Source organism: Salmo salar, chromosome ssa10, assembly GCF_905237065.1.
Source record: "Salmo salar chromosome ssa10, Ssal_v3.1, whole genome shotgun sequence".
Lineage (NCBI taxonomy): Eukaryota > Metazoa > Chordata > Actinopteri > Salmoniformes > Salmonidae > Salmo > Salmo salar.
The window spans coordinates 121837320-121861285 of record NC_059451.1 but is presented as its reverse complement, the minus strand read 5'-3'; the positions used below and the strand labels follow the sequence as shown (position 1 = coordinate 121861285).

General features: G+C 40.8%; 1 protein-coding gene and 2 non-coding genes across 4 annotated transcripts; 1 reads left to right on the top strand and 2 right to left on the bottom strand.

Annotated features, from left to right (window-relative positions):
* The first annotated feature begins 2231 nt into the window (after positions 1-2231).
* LOC123724726 (U2 spliceosomal RNA) lies at positions 2232-2422 on the top strand. The gene has a single exon (XR_006757239.1). It is a non-coding gene; the product is annotated as a U2 spliceosomal RNA (small nuclear RNA).
* Positions 2423-2879: 457 nt separating this feature from the next.
* Positions 2880-3070, bottom strand: LOC123724715 (U2 spliceosomal RNA). The gene has a single exon (XR_006757237.1). It is a non-coding gene; the product is annotated as a U2 spliceosomal RNA (small nuclear RNA).
* A 5966-nt stretch (positions 3071-9036) lies between these two features.
* On the bottom strand, positions 9037-20783 carry LOC106561754 (eukaryotic translation initiation factor 3 subunit J-A). 2 transcript variants are annotated; one of them, XM_014125989.2, is made up of 8 exons: positions 20673-20783; positions 20451-20551; positions 14395-14449; positions 14198-14292; positions 13689-13800; positions 12067-12228; positions 11901-11974; positions 9037-10713 (listed from the first exon to the last, which is right to left on the bottom strand). In XM_014125989.2, exons 1-8 carry the CDS (start codon positions 20692-20694, stop codon positions 10582-10584), a joined length of 753 nt encoding a protein of 250 aa, XP_013981464.1. In that variant the 5' UTR covers positions 20695-20783; the 3' UTR covers positions 9037-10581. The 2 variants fall into 2 exon arrangements, with proteins under 2 accessions (XP_013981464.1, XP_013981463.1); XM_014125988.2 differs by having other exon boundaries at positions 9037-10716; positions 20673-20782.
* Positions 20784-23966: the final 3183 nt, after the last annotated feature.

The following is a 23966-nucleotide window of genomic DNA, read 5'->3' as shown; positions in this document are numbered from 1 at the left end:
TACGAGGAGCTCTTCATTCCCACTGGGATACGAGGAGCTCTTCATTCCCACTGGGATACGAGGAGCTCTTCATTCCCACTGGGATACGAGGAGCTCTTCATTCCCACTGGGATACGAGGAGCTCTTCATTCCCACTGGGATACGAGGAGCTCTTCATTCCCACTGGGATACGTGGAGCTCTTCATTCCCACTGGGATACGAGGAGCTCTTCATTCCCACTGGGATACGAGGAGCTCTTCATTCCCACTGGGATACGAGGAGCTCTTCATTCCCACTGGGATACGAGGAGCTCTTCATTCCCACTGGGATACGAGGAGCTCTTCATTCCCACTGGGATACGTGGAGCTCTTCATTCCCACTGGGATACGAGGAGCTCTTCATTCCCACTGGGATACGAGGAGCTCTTCATTCCCACTGGGATACGAGGAGCTCTTCATTCCCACTGGGATACGAGGAGCTCTTCATTCCCACTGGGATACGAGGAGCTCTTCATTCCCACTGGGATACGAGGAGCTCTTCATTCCCACTGGGATACGAGGAGCTCTTCATTCCCACTGGGATACGAGGAGCTCTTCATTCCCACTGGGATACGAGGAGCTCTTCATTCCCACTGGGATACGAGGAGCTCTTCATTCCCACTGGGATACGTGGAGCTCTTCATTCCCACTGGGATACGAGGAGCTCTTCATTCCCACTGGGATACGAGGAGCTCTTCATTCCCACTGGGATACGAGGAGCTCTTCATTCCCACTGGGATACGAGGAGCTCTTCATTCCCACTGGGATACGAGGAGCTCTTCATTCCCACTGGGATACGAGGAGCTCTTCATTCCCACTGGGATACGAGGAGCTCTTCATTCCCACTGGGATACGAGGAGCTCTTCATTCCCACTGGGATACGAGGAGCTCTTCATTCCCACTGGGATACGAGGAGCTCTTCATTCCCACTGGGATACGAGGAGCTCTTCATTCCCACTGGGATACGAGGAGCTCTTCATTCCCACTGGGATACGAGGTTGCAAAGAGCTCTTTCCACTTTTTTCCTTTCCTCTGTGACATGTTGTGATGTTCTGACAGCCTGGTGAGAAGAATACAAGCAGTCAAGTCAAAAACAGTTTTCGTGATTATCACTCCGGTAAATCACTGTGAGGACTTGGGAATGAAACGCGTTACAGAAGTTTGTCATTAACAATATTTCCAATGTACAACTCAAATGTGGGTTTGGTTCTGGTCCTATCTGTGGGTTTCATAACCCGTTGCATTAGACTGCCCTCCAGTGGCCATTGTAGAACTGCAGTTACAGGAGAAAACAATAAGCAATGTGTTTTCACTTTTCACCATCATAAAACAGTCAATAACTAACTATATTGTGTGCGGCATATCACTTTTACTTGCATAATGTATTTAACCTATGAATGAATAAAGGTTTATTCATAACTAACTTGTGTGAAATAAATGATGAAAAGCAGGCTGTATATCTGTAAGGTATCTCAGGATTTCTTATACAGTGTGTCGTCGTCCCCCCCCCCCCACACACACACACACACACACACACACACACACACACAAAGCCTTCCCCAATCCCCCCTTAGAAGCATTTCATCCTCTACTCTAGTAATTTAGGAGGACAACTTTATAAACGCCTCCTCACAATGGCCTTATTATGCATACAAGGCTCTATAGACAGATTTAAAAATACATAGGCTATTTTTGCGTTGATGTTGTATGTATTGAAGTCAAATGGTTCAACATTGAAATACATTTTAATTGAACACACAGTGCAGCTTGGACAAGGAGACGGTCGGTGGAAGTCTGGCGCCACCAAGTGGACAATTATTTTAGTTCCCTTGTGGCATCAACGCTTCCAGAGATAGTTTATAAAAGATAAAATGGTATGTCCATTTTATTATCTGCAAATTATTTCTCCCACCCGTATTTGATAGATTATTATTCCAATTTATCTGTAAATCTGGTTTTAACTCAATAAGGATTTGTCTCGTTTCCGATTGGAGGAGGCTGGATGACCACGTGATTACGGATCCTACCAATGTGTTACTTTGTAACAGTGAAAAGTGTCTTTTCCCGACGTTGATCAAATCCCAATCTATGCAGCATGTTTTACCAGCATCATCTTTGATATCTGGTGTAAAGTTTACAGAGCTCATTTTGGTGTACCCGTTACCGGATTTGACGTGTCCGAGAACGGCAGCTTCCTCCTGAAAGCATTGCGGTATCGCTTCTCGGCCTTTTGGCTAAGATCAAGTGTAGTATCTGTTCTTATCAGTTTAATATCTGATACGTCCCCTATCTGGGGACCATATATTAAATTGATTTTTGGAATAGGGAGATGGAATAGGGGCTTGCTCCGTCCACTCCACGCATCGACCTGGTATTGCAGTACCTCCAGGAACGGTGCACCCCCTGCCGTTGTGAATATAAACCAGATCAAGTTATTAACAGGATGTTTTTCCCCTGGTGACTCTGCACTCCCAGAGCAAGAGAGAATAGATGTTTTGTTGCATTTCATTTGAAAACAGATCGTTTGGTAGAGCATGGTGTTTGCAACGCCAGGGTTGTGGGTTCGATTCCCACGGGGGACCAGTACAAAAGAAATGCATGAAATGTATGCACTCACTACTGTAAATCGCTCTGGATAAGAGCGTCTACTAAATGACTAAACGTAAAAATCTATAGTTTTGTACATTTTATACACATAAACACGGCATAACAGCGTCAAAAACAATTTGTTTAGATTTATTGGGTGACTGACTTGACCTCCACTTTCTAAGCATCATTGACAGACAATGATACACTATAACCAACATAATTCCAATACAAAAAACATCCTGTTAACTTGATCTGGTTTTTATTCACAACGGCAGGGGGTGCACCGTTCCTGGAGGTACTGCAATACCAGGTCGATGCGTGGAGTGGACGGAGCAAGCCCCTATTCCATCTCCCTATTCCAAAAATCAATTTAATATATGGTCCCCAGATAGGGGACGTATCAGATATTAAACTGATAAGAACAGATACTACACTTGATCTTAGCCAAAAGGCCGAGAAGCGATACCGCAATGCTTTCGGGAGGAAGGTGCCGTTCTCGGACACGTCAAATCCGGTAACGGGTACACCAAAATGAGCTCTGTAAACTTTACACCAGATATCAAAGATGATGCTGGTAAAACATGCTGCATAGATTGGGATTTGATCAACGTCGGGAAAATACACTTTTCACTGTTACAAAGTAACACATTGGTAGGATCCGAAATCACGTGGTCATCCACCCTCCTCCAATCGGAAACGAGACAAATCCTTGTTGAGTTAAAACCAGATTTACAGATAAATTGGAATAATAATCTAGCAAATACGGGTGGGAGAAACAATTTGCAGATAATAAAACTAACGTAACATTTTATCTTTTATAAACTATCTCTGGAAGCACCACTGCTGCCACAAGGGAACTAAAATAATTGTCCACCTGGTGGCGCTAGACTTCCACCGACCGTCTCCTTGTCCAAGCTGCACTATGTGTTCAATTAAAACGCATTTCAATGTTGAACCACTTGACTTCAATACATACATCATCAACGCAAAAATAGCCTATGTATTTTTTAATCTGTTTATAGAGCCTTGTATGATAAGGCCATTGTGAGGAGGCCTTTATAAAGTTGCCCTCCTAAATTACTAGAGGCCAAACTTCAAAGATGTCCATGGCACTGGACTGCAGTGAGAGCTAGACCGACAGGGCGGCCTACGGAGAGGTCCCGGTCTGTGGTCCCGGCCTGTGGTCCCGGCCTACGGAGAGGTCCCGGCCTGTGGTCCCGGCCTGTGGTCCCGGCCTGCGGAGAGGTCCCGGCCTGAGGTCCCGGCCTGCGGTCCCGGCCTACGGAGAGGTCCCGGCCTGTGGTCCCGGCCTGTGGTCCCGGCCTACGGAGTGGTCCCGGCCTGTGGTCCCGGCTGCCTAAATGTGTGCTTCGCATAATAAACTTTTGCAAACATGACACTTTTGAGGCACACTTTTACAATGAAGCTTACTCAGTCACTACAACAAACTTCACATCATGCACATAAAATACCAATTGGCCTATTGTGTTGGAGAGCATCTATCTACTCACGAAATACTGGATATTGATGAATAAAACGTGCACTGGTTTGATTCATACTGAAAGTTGTCATATTCAAATTCAATCCATGAAATATCGGAATGTGTAAAATAAGTGTCCAATAGTGGTTGAACTATAGTCCTATAAATCTACTTTAATTGTCACTAATCGTGGAACTGTATGACAGCGGTCCAGTCGTGGTGAACCGTGCGCCAGGCTCCACGTTTAACCTGCTACAGTTCCATAATGATTACAACAGGCTACATGTACAAAATGATCGCTAAAATACATGTATGTGGGTATTACTGACGGATGGCTCCAGATCGTTGCTGATACAAATTGTAAAATAAAAGCCTGGTCATATAATCAAAACATTATAAAGCGCATGTTTTCAGAGCGGCAGGTTTCGCCGCTTGGGGCTTCAAATTTCATACACGCGAATTACGAATTCTGAATAATGGCACAGCTATGTATAACCTATTTCACTGTGGAAAAATCGATTTAATATATTGTCCCCAGATAGGGGACATTTTACTGGGCCAATTGTGCACCGCACTATGGGATTCCCTAATCACGGCCGGTTGTGATACAGCCTGGATTCAAACCAGGGTATCGGTAGAGACGCCTCTAGAACTGAGATGCAGTGCCTTAGAACGCTGCGCCAAATCACTTATCTACCAATTTAAATCAACCTTTTAAAGTATAATTTCTCTTGTATTCCCTGAACATCCAAACATAAAGGTGGATAATGGATGTTGTGCTTTCAGACAGGCTGTGGCCTGCAAAACTATGCTTTTATCTGGGAGATATTGAATCTCTCTGTCTTACTAGTAACTTTTTTAGAATTCTAATTGAATGGAGAAGCAGCCTACATCCTCTTGATTTTTTATCACCTTAGTTGTATCTTGTGTGAAGTTTCAGAAGCATGTGATTGTAACAGAGATATCCAAGATGTCTGTGGATTGACCGATAGCTTGGCTACTCAATGAAGACACACGTTGTTTTACTGTACTAAGATTACCACCAGTGCTTGTGAATCATTTGTCTTTCTTGACGAACTATTTCTTCACTATTTTTTTTTACAAATATAAACCAGACATCAGAAGGATGTTCAGAGAACAACCAGCCCATTGGTTGGACCAGGCTGTATTCTCACTTCCTACTGGTTCTGTTATGGCGGGTTCATAAAGACTGTTATTCAGGAACCGCCAGGTTTAGCAGACTGTCTCAGAGGGGTACCACTTTGCAGGGATACAGCGGCTTGTGAAAGTATTCACCCCTCTTGGCATTTTTCCTATTTTATTGCCTTACAACCTGGATGATCAATGGAAACAGGATGCACTTGAGCTCAATTTCAAGTCTCATAGCAAAGGGTCTGAATTTTTTATATATATATATATATATTTGCAAAAAAAACATGTTTTTCACTTTGTCATTATAGGTATTGTGTGTAGATTGATGAGGATTTAATTTTTTCCATTTTAGAATAAGGCTGTAACGTAATAAAATGTGGGAAAAGTCTGAATTCTTCCCAAATGCAGTGTATGTATAAGGTTAATGTGACTAGGCATCAGGATATATGATTTGTATTTTATTTACATTTTATTCAACTAGGCAAGTCAGTTAAGACTTTTTTTAAAAATGTATTTACAATGACTTCCTACACCGGCCGAACCCTAACGACGCTGGGCCAATTGTGCTCCGCCCTATGGAACTCCCAATCATGGCCAGATGTGATACAGCCTGGATTCGAACCAGGGACTGTAGTGACACCTCTGCAGTGCTTTAGACCGCCTCGCCACTCAGGAGCCCAAACATAAACGCAGTACCAGCAGCTTGTGAGTCTGTGTAGTCAGTATAAATGTATCGGCATATCATGTGTGTTGAGCAAATGATGGAGTGAGTGTCAGTGTGAGGGTGCATAGAGACAGTCAAAAATAAAAACTCAAGTTTATTACAAGGGTCAACTCAGATAGTCTGTGTAGCCACTTTGTTAGCTATATAGTTAGCTATTTAGCAGTCTTATGGCTTGGGGATAGTAGCTGTTCAGGAGCCTGTTGGTGCTTGCCGTGCGGAAGCAGAGAGAACAGTCAATGGCTCGGGTTGCTGGAGTCTTTAACGGTTTTCCTTTTACTCCAACTGATATAGAGGTCCTGGATGGCAGGGAGCTCTGCCCCAGTGATGTACTGGGCTGTCCGCATCACTCTCTGTAGCACCAGGTCGATTGAGGGTCGTGCTATTGCCGTACCAAGCAGTGATGCAGCCAGTCAAGATGCTCTCGATGGTGCAGCTGTAGAACTTTTTGAGGATCTGAGGGTCCATGATAAACCTTTTCAACCTCCTGAGGGGAAGAGGAACTGTCACGCCTTCTTCAGGTCCAATTACTAAAGTACAGCGCCTTGCAGAAGTATTCATCCCCCTTGCTGTTTTTCCTATTTTGTTGCATTACAACCTGTAATTTGAATAGATTTTATATTTGGATTTCATGTAATGGACATACACAAAATAGTCCAAATTGGTGAAGTGAAATGAAAAAAATTACTTGGTTCAGAATTAAAAAAAAAAATAACCACGCTAAAGTGGTGCGTGCATATGTATTCACTCCCTTTGCTATGAAGCCCCTAAATAAGATCTGGTGCAACCACTTTACCTTCAGAAGTCTGCAAAGCTCCACAGCGGAGATTAGAGTATCTGTCCATAGGACGACTTTAAGCCCTGTACACTACACAAAGCTGGGCTTTACGGGAGAGTGGCCAGAAAAAAAAGCCATTGCTTACAGAAAGAAATAAGCAAACACATTTGGTGTTCACCAAAAGGCATGTGGGAGACTCCCCAAACATATGGAAGAAGGTACTCTGGTCAGATGAGACTAAAATTTAGCTTTTTGGCCATCAAGGAAAACGCTATCTCTGGCGCAAACCCAACACCTCTCATCACCCCGAGAACACCATCCCCACAGTGAAGCATGGTGGTGGCAATATCATGCTGTGGGGATGTTTTTTCATCGGCAGGGACTGGTCAGAATTGAAGGAGTGATGGATGGCACTAAATACAGGGACATTCTTGAGGGAAACCTGTTTCAGTCTTCCAGAGATTTGAGACTGGGACGGAGGTTCACCTTCCAGTAGGACAATGACCCTAAGCATACTGCTAAAGCAACACTCGAGTGGTTTAAGGAGAAACATTTAAATATCATGGAATGGCCTAGTCAAAGCCCAGACCTCAATCCAATTGAGAATCTGTGGTATGACTTAAAGATTGCTGTACACCAGCGGAACCCATCCAACTTGACAGAGGTGAAGCAGTTTTGCCTTGAAGAATGGGCAAACATCCCAGTGGCTAGATGTGCCAAGCTTATAGAGACATACGCCAAGAGACTTGCAGCTGTAATTGCTGCTAAAGGAGGCTCTACAAAGTATTGACTTTTGGGAGGATGAATAGTTATGCACTCTCAAGTTCTGTTTTTTTTGTCTTATTTCTTGTTTGTTTCACAATAAAATATTTTGCATCTTCGAAGTGGTAGGCATGTTGTGTAAATCAAATGATACAACCCCCCAAAATGAATTTAAATTCCAGGTTGTAAGGCAACAAAATAGGAAAAATGCCAAGGGGGTGAATATTTTCGCAAGCCACTGTATCATTTTGAAATCTAACAGAGCTTGAAACCTTAGGCCAATCTATTGTCTATTCTTTGTTGAATCCAGGATTGAATTGAAACAATAGCTGTTGATGACTTTGCAAATTATATATACATACACTGATTGTACAAAACATGCTTTTTCCATGACACAGACTGACCAGGTGAATCCAGGTGAAAGCTATAATCCCTTATTGACGTCACCTGTTAAATCCATTTCAAACAGTATAAATGAAGGGGAGGAGACGGGTTAAAGAAGGATTTTTAAGCCTTGAGACAATTGAGACATGGATTGTGTATGTGTGCCATTCAGAGGGTGAATGGGCAAGACAAAATAATTAAGTGCCTTTGAACAGTGTATGGTAGTAGGTGCCAGGGGCACCGGTTTGTGTCAAGAACTGCAACGCTGCTGGGTTTTTCACGCTCAACAGTTTCCCCGTGTGTATCAAGAGTGGTCCACCACCCAAAGGACATCCAGACAACTTGACTCAACTTTGGGAAGCATTGGAGTCAACATGGACCAGCATCCCTGTGGAAACGCTTTCAACACTTTGTAGAGTCCATGTCCTGATGAATTGAGGCTGTTCTGAGTGCAAAAGGAGGTGCAACTCAATATTAGGAAGGTGTTCCTAATGTTTTGTACACTCAGTTTATAGGCCTAAATAGTGATAAAGTATGGTAATTTGCTCTGTTAAATCTATCCTTCAGAATGACTTCGATAGCAACAGTGAATCTATTTTTTTTTTTTTTAAGTGGAGACCTTTCAACAATCAATCACTCTGAAGATAGCACATTGGTAATAGTCAGTGACAAATACCATAACTAAACAGGGCTAAGTGTTTCTAAAACTGAATGGGAGACCAATGGGTAGCTGTAATTAGATAAATCCTCCAGTAGGAGGTGCTGCCAAGCCTTTTGTTTGCTTTCTTCTGATAGTGGATATAACATTGATGATCTGACATTGTTTCAAAGGAACATGTTCAACTCGCATTGCAAGGTTTGTCTATGTTCAAATTTGGTGACCATGATGACGTAATATTGTTTTTTTCTCTCAAATCCAATGTATTTTCCACATCGATTCCATGTCACAATACGTTGAAAAATACATTGATTCAGCTCGTCTGATGAACGAGATTAATTCCCCCAATGGAGACTGTTTGTTGAAGGTAGTTAGTTATTTTGACTCGTCCACCACTCTCAGATCAACCCATGAATAACATTAAAATACTTCATATTTGATAAGCCAAAATGATACAAATTCTAAAATGCATTAAAAATAAATAAAAAATTAAGATAATTTTAACGATTTTATTAAATTAGGTGGATAAAATAAAAATAAAAACTAGTATTTAATATTATATTTCTATTTCCATTACCAATCCTGAAAATGTGTTGTGAAAAACAAAAACAAGTGATATTATCCCAGTACAACCTTCTTTCCTAATACATTTGGTCTGTTTCTCACCTCACTTGATACAAGCCGTGCAAAGTTATGCCAAGGAGACCTAGAATGATTGTTGCTTCAACTCAGTGGAAGTGATTATACAGGGTTTCTCAGCGTAGCAGTGCTGTTCTAGGATCAGTTTAGCCTTTTCTGATCATAATGAATAAGAGGGGGGGGGGCACCTGATCCTAGATCAGCATATCTACCCAGATGCTTTGTGAACATAGGCCCAGGATGAAATGTTCAGCGCTGTGTTTTCTATCTGACACGGAGTAGTACCCTACGGCTATTTATTGAAACGCTACATAACAGATTATTTTCAGCTCCATCATTTCTCCATTAAAATACACTGACAGTTAAGATTATGGTTACATCATGTTCATTTCAGCAGTATATGGGCCTACGTTCACACATTGACTTTGTGTGGCTTCGATACTTCCTAGCCTTAAAATTACTTTATAGTAACATTTTGTATTATTTTCCTAGAAAAATTTAAATAATGTAAAGGGGGAAGGATGTTCAGGGCAATATTACCCTCCTTACAACTAGAAGTAATCAATCTTTAACCATTCTATAAAACACAGAATTTAGGAATTCAACAAATAAAAAATATATTTGAAGACTATGTAACCATGCAACATGTTCATTCCTGGGTTGCTTTTCTCAACTGGTCCTAAACTCCTTCTGGACATGTTCTCCTGAAAAATACGATATGTCGTCAAGGATCAATATATTCCCAAGTGTAATATGTGATGAGCACCGAACTGACATCTGGAGAACTATATCCTTTACATAACAAAAGCAGTGTTATATTTCAGAATGCCAATAGCCATCCTTTGAGTAAAAAATAAATAAAAATAAATGTTTTTATAATACTTGAGAAAAATAGTAAGAATCTGATTTGCATGGAACACAAAATATATTTTCCTTTCGTCAAACAGTAACAATTAATTTTGTTGACAGATCATTTCTTTTAAAAAGATACAATTAAATCCATTCTAGGTTTTGGGGGGAAAAAAAACTTTAAAAAGTTTGCTGCTGTGTTTTTGCATCTCATTATGGGAGGTGAAACATATTGGTATCCAGAACAGTCTTATTGGTCAGTCAGTTTTCGAGGAAATCAGACGTTCTTGGTCAAACCATTCAACCCTTCTTTCAAAATCGAGTTTGTGTGCGGCTGGCGGTGGGCGACATAAGGGTGGTTATCATTGGATGGCTCTGGGCAGTAGAATAGGTCATAGGTCATGCTCTGAGGGGGTTGGGTGGAGCAGAGTGGAGAGGGAATGGGGGACAGACAGTGGAAGCCTACTAAATGTCACCCTATCCCCTATATAAAAAGGGTTCTACATAGGGAACAGGGTGCCGTTTGAGACGCAGCACTCGGTTGGTGTCACGTCACATGAAGTCCTCGTAGTCTTGTACGTAACCTCCATCGAACTCGCCGTAGTCCGCTAGGTCATCCTTCATCTTGGACTTCATCCCTCCGGCAGAAACCAGGCCTTTCTTCTTCTTCTTTCCTTTATTCAGCTGCTGTTGGAAGAGGGGATGATTAGTATTGTCCTTTATTCAGCTGCTGTTGGAAGAGGGGATGATTAGTATTGTCCTTTATTCAGCTGCTGTTGGAAGAGGGGATGATTAGTATTGTCCTTTATTCAGCTGCTGTTGGAAGAGGGGATGATTAGTATTGTCCTTTATTCAGCTGCTGTTGGAAGAGGGGATGATTAGTATTGTCCTTTATTCAGCTGCTGTTGGAAGAGGGGATGATTAGTATTGTCCTTTATTCAGCTGCTGTTGGAAGAGGGGATGATTAGTATTGTCCTTTATTCAGCTGCTGTTGGAAGAGGGGATGATTAGTATTGTCCTTTATTCAGCTGCTGTTGGAAGAGGGGATGATTAGTATTGTCCTTTATTCAGCTGCTGTTGGAAATGAAGAGGGATGATTAGTATTGTCATTTATTCAGCTGCTGTTGGAAATGAAGAGGGGATGATTAGTATTGTCCTTTATTCAGCTGCTGTTGGAAATGAAGAGGGGATGATTAGTATTGTCCTTTATTCAGCTGCTGTTGGAAATGAAGAGGGGATGATTAGTATTGTCCTTTATTCAGCTGCTGTTGGAAATGAAGAGGGGATGATTAGTATTGTCCTTTATTCAGCTGCTGTTGGAAATGAAGAGGGGATGATTAGTATTGTCCTTTATTCAGCTGCTGTTGGAAGAGGGGATGATTAGTATTGTCCTTTATTCAGCTGCTGTTGGAAATGAAGAGGGGATGATTACTATTGTCCTTTATTCAGCTGATGTTGGAAATGAAGAGGGATGATTAGTATTGTCCTTTATTCAGCTGCTGTTGGAAATGAAGAGGGGATGATTAGTATTGTCTTTTATTCAGCTGCTGTTGGAAGAGGGGATGATTAGTATTGTCCTTTATTCAGCTGCTGTTAGAAATGAAGAGGGATGATTAGTATTGTCCTTTATTCAGCTGCTGTTGGAAATGAAGAGGGGATGATTAGTATTGTCTTATGACAGTAACTCATTTGATCATCATTTCCATTATGGCACGCAACTCCAGGTAGTACCTCACTGTTCCAGTCTGTTTTCTTCCGTTTGATGCCAAATGAACATGACCCGGACAAGACTGAATAGCGGTGGAAGTAGACCATCTATACTGGTGATAAACGTCTCTACTTGTCTGTCATTTGAAAAAGAAAACACTAACCTTTTCCTGTTTCTGTTTCTCACTTAGTAAGACTGTGAGGGAGTTGCTGACTCTTTTCAAGTCCTCCACCTCCACTGGAACATAAGAGGTGCACAGTTAAAACATTATTTCATATAATACAGGGACACTGACTTCTCTAAATGTGTATTATTAAATGAATACTTACATGAGAGACAGAGGTCTCGAAACAAGGACTCCAGGAAGCCGGAATAGTGTATTGAACTCTCGAAAGGTGATATCTTGTCTTTTAACAACTTTTCAAACTCTGTGAAGTCATCTTTAGAAGACGGGCTTATAGCATCAATTCCTTTTACGTTGTTGACGACACCTGATTTGAGAAGGAAAAATGATTTGAGCAGCAGGATATGAAGCTTTTCAACAGGAAACTGTTGTTGACAATGTCTAAAACTCTTGATACTTTTAACAAAATGTCTGGTTTATCCTAGATTCTCTGTAAAGCCTTCTATTAATCTGTAATATGTGTAGACTGTCAGCCTTGAATATTTATCATTCAACATACACTACATGACCAAAAGTATGTGGACACCTGCTTGTTGAACATCTCATTCCAAAATCATGTGCATTAATATGGAGTTGGTCCGCCCCTTTGCTGCTATAACAGCCTCCACTCTTCTGGGAAGGCTTTCCACTAGATATTGGAACATTGCTGCAGGGGGACTTGCTTCCATTCAGTCACAAGAGCGTTAGTGAGGTTGGGTATCTGATGTTGGGCGATTAGGCCAGCAGTCAGCGTTCCAATTTAACCCAAAGGTGTACGATGGGGTTGAGGTCAGGGCTCTGTGCAGGCCAGTCAAGTTCTTCCACACTGATCGACAAACCACTTCTGTATAGACATCGCTTTGTGCACCGGGGCATTGTCATGCTGAAACAGGAAAGGGTCTTCCCAAAACTGTTGCCAAAGTTGAAAGCACAGAATCGTCTAGAATGTCATTGTATGCTGTAGCGTTGAGATTTCCCTTCACTAGAACTAAGGGGCCCAAACCATGAAAAACAGCCCCAGACCATTATTCTTCCCCCACCAAACTTTACAGTTGGCACTATGCATTCGTGCAGGTAGCGTTCTCCTGGCATCCGCCAAACCCTGATTATTTTTGTTGTACTGCCAAGATGGCGAAGTGTGATTCAACACTTAAGAGAATTCGTTTCCACTTCTCCAGAGTTAAACGGCGGCGAGCTTTACACCCCTCCAGCCGACACTTGGCATTGTGCATGGTGATCTTAGGCTTGTGGAAACCCATTTCATGGAAACCCATTTCATGAAGCTCCCGACTAACAGTTCTTGTGCTGATTGTTGCTCCCAGAGGAAGTTTGGAACTCGGTAGTGGAGTGTTGCAACCAAGGACGTTCCCGTGACTACCTCATGAAGCTGGTTGAGAGAATGCCAAGAATGTGCAAAGCTGTCATCAAGGCAAAGGGTGGCTACTTTGAAGAATCTAAAATATAAAATATATTGATTTGTTTAACACTTTTTTGGTTACTACACGATTCCATATGTGTTATTTCATAGTTTTGATGTCTTCACTGTTATTCTACAATGTAGAAAATAGTTTTTTTTTTTTTAATGAAGAAAAACCCTTGAATGAGTAGGTGTCCAAACTTTTGACTGGTAATGTATATGTGATTCTATGCATAAGCAAATTGAACCATGTACTTATTTGCTTACTGACCATATCAGAAAGCAAATGTTCCCTTTTCTGTACATTGAGTCATTTAGCAGACGCTCTTATTCAGAGACTTTCACCTCCTCCTGTAATACAGGTCTCTTACCGAAAGCCTCCTGAGCCAATAGAAGATCAGCTTCCTCCTGTAACTTCTTCACTCTGAGTTTCTCTGCAAGCTCATCCTCCGGTGAGAGTTCTGTTTCCTGTGATTCCTCTAACTAACAAACAAAGAAATATACTTTCAGATCCAGCAGCCAATGACTTGTCATTCATGGACACTGTGTAAAATCCCTTAGGGCTGACTTTAGAGGCTTCACCTGGGTCTGGGAAAGCAGATGAAATACAGTACAGTTTGTTTCCTAATATGGACCTAAACCAAAATTAAAGTCTCTTCTAGAGAGATTTAAAATGAAACTTTCACATTTGATAAATACAACTCAAATAAATCAGGGAATATAGGCTGAAAGCAAAAAGGTCAAGTTTCTGCTGAATTTTGATAAGCAAACTAGCAATCACTGTTGCAGTAGATGGGTTGGTCTTGGTGACGACTAGCCATAATGGATGTACGCCATAGCAACGACAAGGAAAAAAAATCCCTGTATGCAAAACACCTACCCGTTTTCTCAGCTCTTCTTGTTTTTTCATTTGTAAACTTTCCTTTTCTTTGATTTTTTCAGCTAATTTCTTCTTTTCAGAAAGTTTTGTCTCTGCTACAAAGACAAAATGGGGGGGGGGGAATATTGAGCTTGTATTAAATTAATATAGTCAGAACTCACTGGTTCAATTCATGTGGCTTAAAAAAAAAAAAATACCAGCTTTTTTCTCTTCTGCTTTTTTAAATTCCTCCTCGTCATCATCCCAGTTGTCCTACAAAACAGGAAACAGGAGAAAATAAGGTTAGGGACAAATGGATGTAAGCTTCAGAATGTGGCATCCATTAATGTGTTTTTAGCTCACTAGTTACCACTAGGGCCATATCACACACCATATTTCATTCGTTGTCCATCGTTGAATTCCACTAGCTAGGCCTGTCTGATATGACCGCTGGCATTATCTAGCTCCACCATTGGTAATGCTGTCTTCAAGTCCCATTTGGGACAAATACTGGTGTTAGTTGTTTTAAGATGTTATTTGTTTACTAATGTGATCACTAGTAAACGAAAAGTCTACGTGACTAATAAGCATCCCATATGATAGCCAAGTTATAGCTAATGGGGCTAGTAGTCCAATGCCTTTAATGTATTGCTGCAAGGTGAATCCAGCAAACAGTGGATACAAGCATGAAATTTGGTACAAACATTTCTCAGGTGATATGAAAACATCCCAGTAGGGGTACCCTTTTCAAACTTAACCATGAAGCGAGTTACTGCAAAAAAATTCAAAATGGCTGCCATAATAGCTGGTATTTGACCATAAATTGTTATGCAACAGATAAAAGCATGACATTTGTTAAACATTCTTCAGATGATATGAAAAACATCCTAGAAGGGGTACTCATTGCAAACTTAAATTAGGAAGCGGAATTCAAAAATCGCTGCCAATGTAGATGGTAATGAAGCCGTAGTCATGATTAAAATAGCTTAAGTAAAATTTTCATAACATGAAATTAAGTAATAATACAAAATGTATTCCTTAACCTGTTAGGGCTAGGGGGCAGCATTTGCACGTCTGGATAAAAAAAATGTACCCGATTTAATCTGGTTACTAATCCTACCCAGTAACTAGAATATGCATATACTTATTATATATGGATAGAAAACACTCTAAAGTTTCTAAAACTGTTTGAATGGTGTCTGTGAGTATAACAGAACTCATTTGGCAGGCAAAACCCTGAGACATTTTCTGACAGGAAGTGGATACCTGATGTGTTGTATTGACTTTAAACCTATCCCATTGAAAAACACAGGGGCTGAGGAATATTTTGGCACTTCCTATTGCTTCCACTAGATGTCACCAGCCTTTACAAAGTGTTTTGAGTCTTCTGGAGGGAGATCTGACCGAACAAGAGCCATGGAACGATGATGTCCCATTAGACACCTGGCGCGCGAGTTCATGTTGGGTACCCTCGTTCCAATACGTTATAAAAGAGTATGCATTCGTCCACCTTGAATATTATTCATGTTCTGGTTAAAAAAAGGCCCTAATGATTTATGCTATACAACGTTTGACATGTTTGAACGAACGGAAATATATTTTTTCCCCCTCGTTCATGACGAGAAGTCCGGCTGGCTTAGATCATGTGCTAACAAGACGGAGATTTTTGGACATAAATTATGAGCTTTTTTGAACAAAACTACATTCGTTATGGACCTGTGATACCTGGAAGTGACATCTGATGAAGAGAATCAAAGGTAATGGATTATTTACATAGTATTTTCGATTTTAGATCTCCCCAACATGACGTCTAGTCTGTATCGCAACGCGTATTTTTCTGGGCGCAGTGCTCAGATTATTGCAAAGTGTGATTTCCCAGTAAGGTTATTTTTAAATCTGGCAAGTTGATTGCGTTCAAGAGATGTAAATCTATAATTCTTTAAATGACAATATAATATTTTACCAATGTTTTCTAATTTTAATTATTTAATTTGTGACGCTGACTTGACTGCCGGTTATTGGAGGAAACGATTTCCTCAACATCAATGCCATAGTAAAACGCTGTTTTTGGATATAAATATGAACTTGATAGAACTAAAAATGCATGCATTGTCTAACATAATGTCCTAGGAGTGTCATCTGATGGAGATTGTAAAAGGTTAGTGCATCATTTTAGCTGGTTTTATGGTTTTGGTGACCCTGTCTTTGACTTGACAAAACATTACACACAACTCTTGTAAATGTACTGTCCTAACATACTCTAAATGTATGCTTTCGCCGTAAAACCTTTTTGAAATCGTAAAACGTGGTTAGATTAAGGAGATGTTTATCTTTCAAAGGGTGTAAAATAGTTGTATGTTTGAAAAATTAGAATTTTGACATTTATTTGGATTCAAATTTGCCGCTCTTGAAATGCACCTGCTGTTGATGGAGTGCACCACGGGTGGCACGCTAGCGTCCCACCTAGCCCATAGAGGTTAAAGCGACAATCTCCTTAAAGCTCTCTCCCCGCCCTTGTTTTGGTAAAAAGTGGGATGGGGCCGGAGAAATTAATTACTTAAAATGTATAGAGCTATGGATGCAAGGACTGATCAATCCTGAAATCAGCCTGTGGAAGCCTGGCAAAGCTTTCTCAGATGGTGTTGATGCAAATGTCCTGGTAGGTTTTACCCATTCCTAAAACAAACCACAGAGCTATCGTTGGATAATCCTTGGTAAGATGGAACATCCCAGCAAGGAGGACAATGACGTCGGTATCCACTGTTTGAATTATAAATGGTAGGTGATCTAGGGATGTTACAAATGGAAAGCATTTAAACTCCACATAAAAATAAATCCTGTTTAGAATAAGAAAAACAAAAAAAATCCCATGTGAATTCACAATGCAGCTGCGACCAACAATGGTTTGGGCCTCACGGTGCGTCCCGTTCAGATGGTTAAGCATAGCACCTGTACTACCACTACTGCACCTGTGCTACCACTACTGCACCTGTGCTACCACTACTGCACCTGTGCTACCACTACTGCACCTGTGCTACCACTACTGCACCTGTACTACCACTACTGCACCTGTACTACCACTACTGCACCTGTACTACCACTACTGCACCTGTACTACCATTACTGTACTACCATTACTGTACTACCATTACTGCACCTGTACTACCATTACTGCACCTGTACTACCATTACTGTACTACCATTACTGCACCTGTACTACCACTACTGCACCTGTACTACCATTACTGTACTACCATTACTGCACCTGTACTACCCATTATAATACCTCAATTCCACTGTGCAAAGCTTGCATTTCCTTCTCATTTAACTTCTCAAAGTATTTCTGCCATTTTTCCAACTCTTAAAGGAAACTCCACACAAAAGCAAAATGCATCATGCCGGCTGTACTTACGTGTTCTGAAAGTTAAATATCTATCGATCTGACACCACACTTCAAAAACAAGTCCTACAGGCTCTAGTTTTGTCTTATCTTGATTATTATCCAGTTGTGTGGTCAAATGCTGCAAGGAAAGACCTAGTTAAACCGCAGCTGGCCCAGAACAGAGCGACACATCTTGCCCTTCAGTGTAATCAGAGGGCTGATATATATGCATGTCAGTCTCTCTTGGCTAAGAGTCAAGGAGAGACTGACTGCATCACTTCTTTTTTGTAAGAAACATTGTGTTAAATTCCAAATTGTTTGTCAAGTCAACTTACACACAGCACTGACACACACACACACTTACCCCACCAGACATGCCACCAGGGGTCTTTTCACAGTCCTTTTTTTGTTTGTTTTGTCTTTATCAAATTAAAAAGTTTCATTTTAAATCACTAGAAGAGACTTTCATTTTGGTTTGGGTAGTGTATTTCATAGTGAATTCACATGGATTTTTTAAATTTTATTTATCCAGTTAAGAACTAATTCTTATTTACAATGAAGGCCTATTTGGAATTGAAGGCACACTTAACCAGCATTGCTACCACAGCATTCTGCAGCGATACGCCATCCCATCTGTTTAGCACTTAGTGGGACTATAATTTGTTTTTCAACAGGAAAATGACCCAAAACACCTCCAGGCTGTGTAAGGGCTATTTGACAAAGGAGGAGAGTGAGGGAATGCTGCATCAGATGACCTGGCCTCCACAATCACCCGACCTCAACCCAATTGAGATGGTTTGGGATGAGTTGGACAGCAGAGAGTGAAAGCCACCAACAATTGCTCAGCATATGTGTGAACTCCTTCAAAACTGTTGGAAAAGCATTCGAGGTGGAGCTGGTTGAGAGAATACCAAGAGTGTGCAAAGCTGTCATCAAGGCAAAGGGTGGCTACTTTGTAGAATCTAAAATATATTTTGATTAGTGTATAACACTTTTTTTGGTTACTACATGATTCCATATGTGTTATTTCATAGTTGTGATGTCTTCACCATTATTCTACAACGTAGAAAATAGTAAAAATAAATTTAAAAAAAAAAACTTAAAATGGAGTAGGTGTGTCCAAACTGTTGACTGGTACTGTATGGCAACAACAAAGAAAATCTACAGTAATATGACAGGGTATCTAAACCCAGAAACGCAACATTGCAAGACTTCCGGGAACGCTTGTAAAACAGACCAAACACACCATCCAGGGGTATGAGAAGAAGTCAATGAGAGAAGATCATTAAACAACTAAAATAATCATTTATCTTGATTTGAGCCAATGTCTTCAAGTAACTGAACTGTTATTACTACAACCTTGTGAAACTGACACACTTTCATTTTTCTTCTAAAAAAGATCAAATAAAAAAAATACTTCATAAAAACGAAGGAGTGCCTTTGATTTGACGGCCTGCACATGCGCAGTTCGGGAACGAGATGACCGTTAGAAACATGTAATTGGGTTTACGCATGAGTTTAGCTAGCCAACGGCTCCATAACATGGCCTACAAATGTGATCAGGGATTTCTATTGGAGAAGCAGTTTTTGAGCCTATCTTCATACTGTACTGTCTTCGGGGTTGCACCGCCCGCAACCTCAACGCTCTCCAGAGGGTGGCGCAGTCTGCACAACGCATCACCGGGGGCACACTGCAGGCCCTCCAGGACACCTACAGCAGGAAGGCCAAAGAGATTATCAAGGACAACAACCACCCGAGCCACTGCCTGTTCACCCCGCTATCATCCAGAAGGCGAGGTCAGTACAGGTGCATCAAAGCTGGGACCGAGAGACTGGAAAAACAGCTTGTAACTCAAGGCCATCAGACTGTTAAATAGTCACCAATAGCCAGACAGTACACTGCCTTGAACTTAGCCACGGTCACTATCCGGCTGCCACCCTGTTACTCAACCCTGCACCTTAGAGGCTGCTGCCCTATGTACATAGTCATGGGACCCTGGTCACTTTAATAATGGAACACTGGTCACTTTAATAATGTTTCCATATGGCTTTACTCATTTCATATGTATATACTGTATTCTATTCTACTGTATTTTAGTCAATGCCTCTCCGACATTGCTCGTCCTAATATTTATTATATATTGTCCTAATATTTATCTCTTAATTTCATTATTTTACTTTAGATTGTGTGCATTGTTAGATACTACCGCACAATCAGAGCTAGGAACACAAGCATTTCACTACACCCACAATAACATCTGCTAAATGTCTGTATGTGACCAATAACATTTGATTTGGTAATATCACCTTCCCAAAATCAGATTGAGTATAGACGGTCATATTGGATTATGTTGCAAAATTTTTTGTCTACACCTAATATCAAGTAATACATCCCAAAGAGCATATCTACCGAATTTGACACTTTAATACGCTAATTAGTGGCAAGGCCCCGCATTATTGCAGCTTTTACATGCTGGGAACCCCCCCCCCCCCCATCAAAGTTGCCCATCTCTAGCTAGCTAACACCCAATGAGATAGATATATATATCTATATATATATGAATTCTAACAACGGTGGCTAGCTAACGATGGGGGACCACTAGCTAAACATCACCGTCGGTAAGCGGGTCGAATACAGTGGACATTTGATGGAGCCTGTCCCCATAAGTCCCGACTCGTCACCGCTAGACTGGGGACCGGTCGGCTAACTTTAGCTTGCTAGTTAACAGATTCCTGGTGATCTAGCTAGCTAGGATGCGAACAGATGGCCTCGAAATCAACTAGGGTTCAAGTCATATTCAGAGTTTAAAAAAAACAACACACGTTGTCGATAAATTATCAAGGGTTGTTTTGGTTATTCATTCTCGCCAGCTAATTAAGTTAGCTAGCTACCTTGATATCGTCATCGTCGTCCTCGCCTTCCCATTTATCCGCCACAACAGTTTTCTTGGTCCCGATAGCCGCCAGCTCGTCCGGGTCGAAAGTGTCAGCATCTAAGACCAACGATACAAAACATTTTACAAACTTAAAACTATCGTCTCTGATATGTGTAATTGTCAACGATTTAGGTATAACTTAAATAATACGCCATTCCACACACAGGTTGATTCTTACCCCATGAATCTCCCTCCGCCATCTTGCCTGTGTGTCTGATCCTAATGAATTCCGTGTGTGTACAATCGATAACTGGCTCTTTGGTTCCGAGAGAAAATGAGGTACATACAGGTCTGTGCTGTCATGTGTATGTTCCCATTATTCTTGTCTGTCCAGTCATTGCTACTGCCTATTTAGTGACAACATAGAATTAGATCAAGCCAAAAAAATAAATATATATACATATATATATATATATATATATATATATATATATATATATATATATATATATATATATACTGTAAATTATACAAGTACAGAAGAATATCTAAAATTATGAAAAATAAAAACGAATATCTTACTTAATTTCACTGAATATAAGGTGATGTTATTGATCGAGTTATTTTAGTGACTGGTCACTAAAATAGACTATTGTGGGGTACGGCCTCAGCAGTCAATTATATTGGCGTACCCGATCTACACGGAACAAAAATATAAACGCAACATGTAAAGTGTTGGTACCATGTTTCATGAGCTGAAATAAAAGATCCCAGAAATCCTCCATAAGCACAAAAAGCTTATTTCTCTCAAATTTTGTGCGCACATTTATTTGCATCCCTGTTAGTGAGCATTTCTCCTTTGCCAAGAGAATACATTCACCTGACAGGTGTGGCATATTAAGAAGCTGATTAATAAAACAGCATGATCATTGCACAGGTGCACCATGTACTGGGGACAGTAGATGGCTAACAGTGGTGTAAAGTACTTAAGTAAAAATACTTGAAAGTACTACTTAAGTCGTTTTTGGGGGGGTATCTGTACTTTACTATTTATATTTTTGACAACATTTACTCCACTACATTCCTACAGAAAATAATGTACTTTTTATTCCATACATTTTCCCTGACACCCAAAAGTACATTTTGAATGCATAGCAGAAAATGGTGTAATACACACATTTATCAAGAGAACATCCGTGGTCATCTCTACTGCCTCTGATCTGGCAGACTCAATAAACACAAATGCTTTGTTTGTAAATTAAGTCTGAGTGTTGAACTGTGCCCCTGGCTATCCGTACATTTAAAAAACAAGAAAATTATGTCATCTTGTTTGCTTAATATAAGGAATTAAAAATGATTTATACTTTTACTTTTGATACCTAAGTCTATTTAAAACCAAATACTCTTAGACTTTTACTCAAGTAGTATTTTACTGGGTGATTTTCACTTTTACTTGAGTCATTTTATTTTAAGGTATCTTTACTTTTACTCAAGTATGAAAATTGGGTACTTTTTCCTCCACTGATAGCCACTCTAAAATGTGTCGTTTTGTGACACAACACAATGCCACAGATGTCTCAAGTTTTGAGGGAGCATGCAATTGGCATGCTGACTGTAGGAATGTCCACCAAAGCTGTTGCCAGATAATCTTATGTTAATTTCTCTACCATAAGCCGCCTCCAACATCATTCCCTTCCCTGTAGCTCAGTTGGTAGAGCATGGTGTTTGCAACACCAGGGTTGTGGGTTTGATTCCCACGGGGGGCCAGCACAGAAGAAAATAAATAATGAAATGTATGCATTCACTACTGTAAGTCGCTCTGGATAAGAGCGTCTGCTAAATGACTAAAATGTAAATTTTAGAGAATTTGGCAGTACGTCCAACCAGCCTCACAACCGCAGGCCACATGTAACCATGCCAGCCCAGGACCTCCACATCCGGCTTCTTCACCTGCGGGATCATCTGAGACCAGCCACCAAGACAACTGATGGAACTGTGGGTTTACACAACCAAATTATTTCTGCAGAAACGGTTAGAAACCATCTCAGGGAAGCTTATCTGCGTGCTCGTTGTCCTCATCAGGGTCTTGACCTGACTGCAGTTCGGCATTGTAACCAACTTCAGTGGCAAATGTTCACCTTCGATGGCCACTGGCAGGCTGGAGAAGTGTGCTCTTCACGGATGAATCCTGGTTTCAACTACCTGCCAATGTCTTCGTTTTTTTTACTTTGAATAAGCGTAGCAAGAAACAGCCGGCAACCTGCCACTGACAACTGACCCGGCCTCCCTGCGCGTCTCTCTCACTCTTCACATTCAAGGAGAGACAGACAACACAGTTGTGCGAGGCGCTGTTGGGGGGGCGTCCATGGCCATGGAGGGAGCATCTAAGTCCCTGGCGGCGCCAGGAAATGTTTGTTCCCTTGGTCTGTCGTCGTTCAGCAGTGATAACTCCTTTGAATCTACTGGTGACTCAGGTGCTATTAAGTGTATAATCTGTGACATGTTCGTAGAAATTATTATTACTCTTCATGAAGAAATAAAACATTTGACCAATCGCCTTGAACTGAATAAGGATTCTGGGAGACTATCGGCATCATTTAAAATGCTTCCTATCAAAACATCCAATGGGATCATAATGGAACCTTCCTGGACTATGATCAATTTCCACAACTGTATCCCTCTACTAGCTTCAACCAGAAAATGGCTGCTCATTGTTCGACTCCAGGTGAGCGTAAATGGACGAGTGTCGGAACCAGAAAGAAGGAGAAGAAGAATTCTCTAGGAAAACCAAAGTTCCAGCCTTTGATCCTATTGGATGTTTTGATAGGAAGCAATTTAAATGATGCCGATAGTCTCCCAGAATCCATATTCAGTTCAAGGCGATTGGTCAAATGTTTTATTTCTTCATGAAGAGTAATAATCATTTCTTATATAGTGTATAAGAGGTCATACAATAAGTTTTATAGTGATTCCTATGTTGTTGATGTAAAGAATATTTGTTGGTCCGTGGTGTGTAATGAGGAGCAATCAGATGTTGCACTTGACACATTTATTAAATTGCTTATCCCAGTTACTAATAAGCATGAACCCATTAAGAAAATGACTGTAGGAACTGGTAAATCCCCGTGGATTGATGAGGAATTGAAAAATGGTATGGTTGAGAGAGATGAGGCTAAAGAAATGGCAAATAAGTCTGGCTGCACAACCGATTGGCAAACGTACTGCAAATTGAGAAATCATGTGACTAAACTGAATTAAAAAAAAGAAAAAAACTACACTATGAAACAAAGATAAATGACATAAAGAATGATAGTAAAAAGCTTTGGAACACCTTAAATGAAATTTTGGGCAAAAAGGCAAACTCAGCTCCATCATTCATTGAATCAGATGCTCATTCATCACAAAACCCACTGATATTGCCTACTACTTTAATGATTTTTTTCATTGGCGAGATCAGCAAATTTAGGGATGACATGCCAGCAACAAACACGGACACTACACTTCCAAGTAGATCTGACCAAATTATGAAAGA

Bases quoted from the DNA above. Each gene is read 5' to 3' on its own strand.
- LOC106561754 (XM_014125988.2), bottom strand. From the start codon at position 20,694: ATGGCGGAGGGAGATTCATGGG. The intron at 14,293-14,394 runs GTATTTTTTTTT...TTGTCTTTGTAG, and splicing joins AGCAGAAGAGAAAAAAGCTG to CAGAGACAAAACTTTCTGAA. The intron at 12,229-13,688 runs GTAAGAGACCTG...TTCTCAAATCAG, and splicing joins ATTGGCTCAGGAGGCTTTCG to GTGTCGTCAACAACGTAAAA.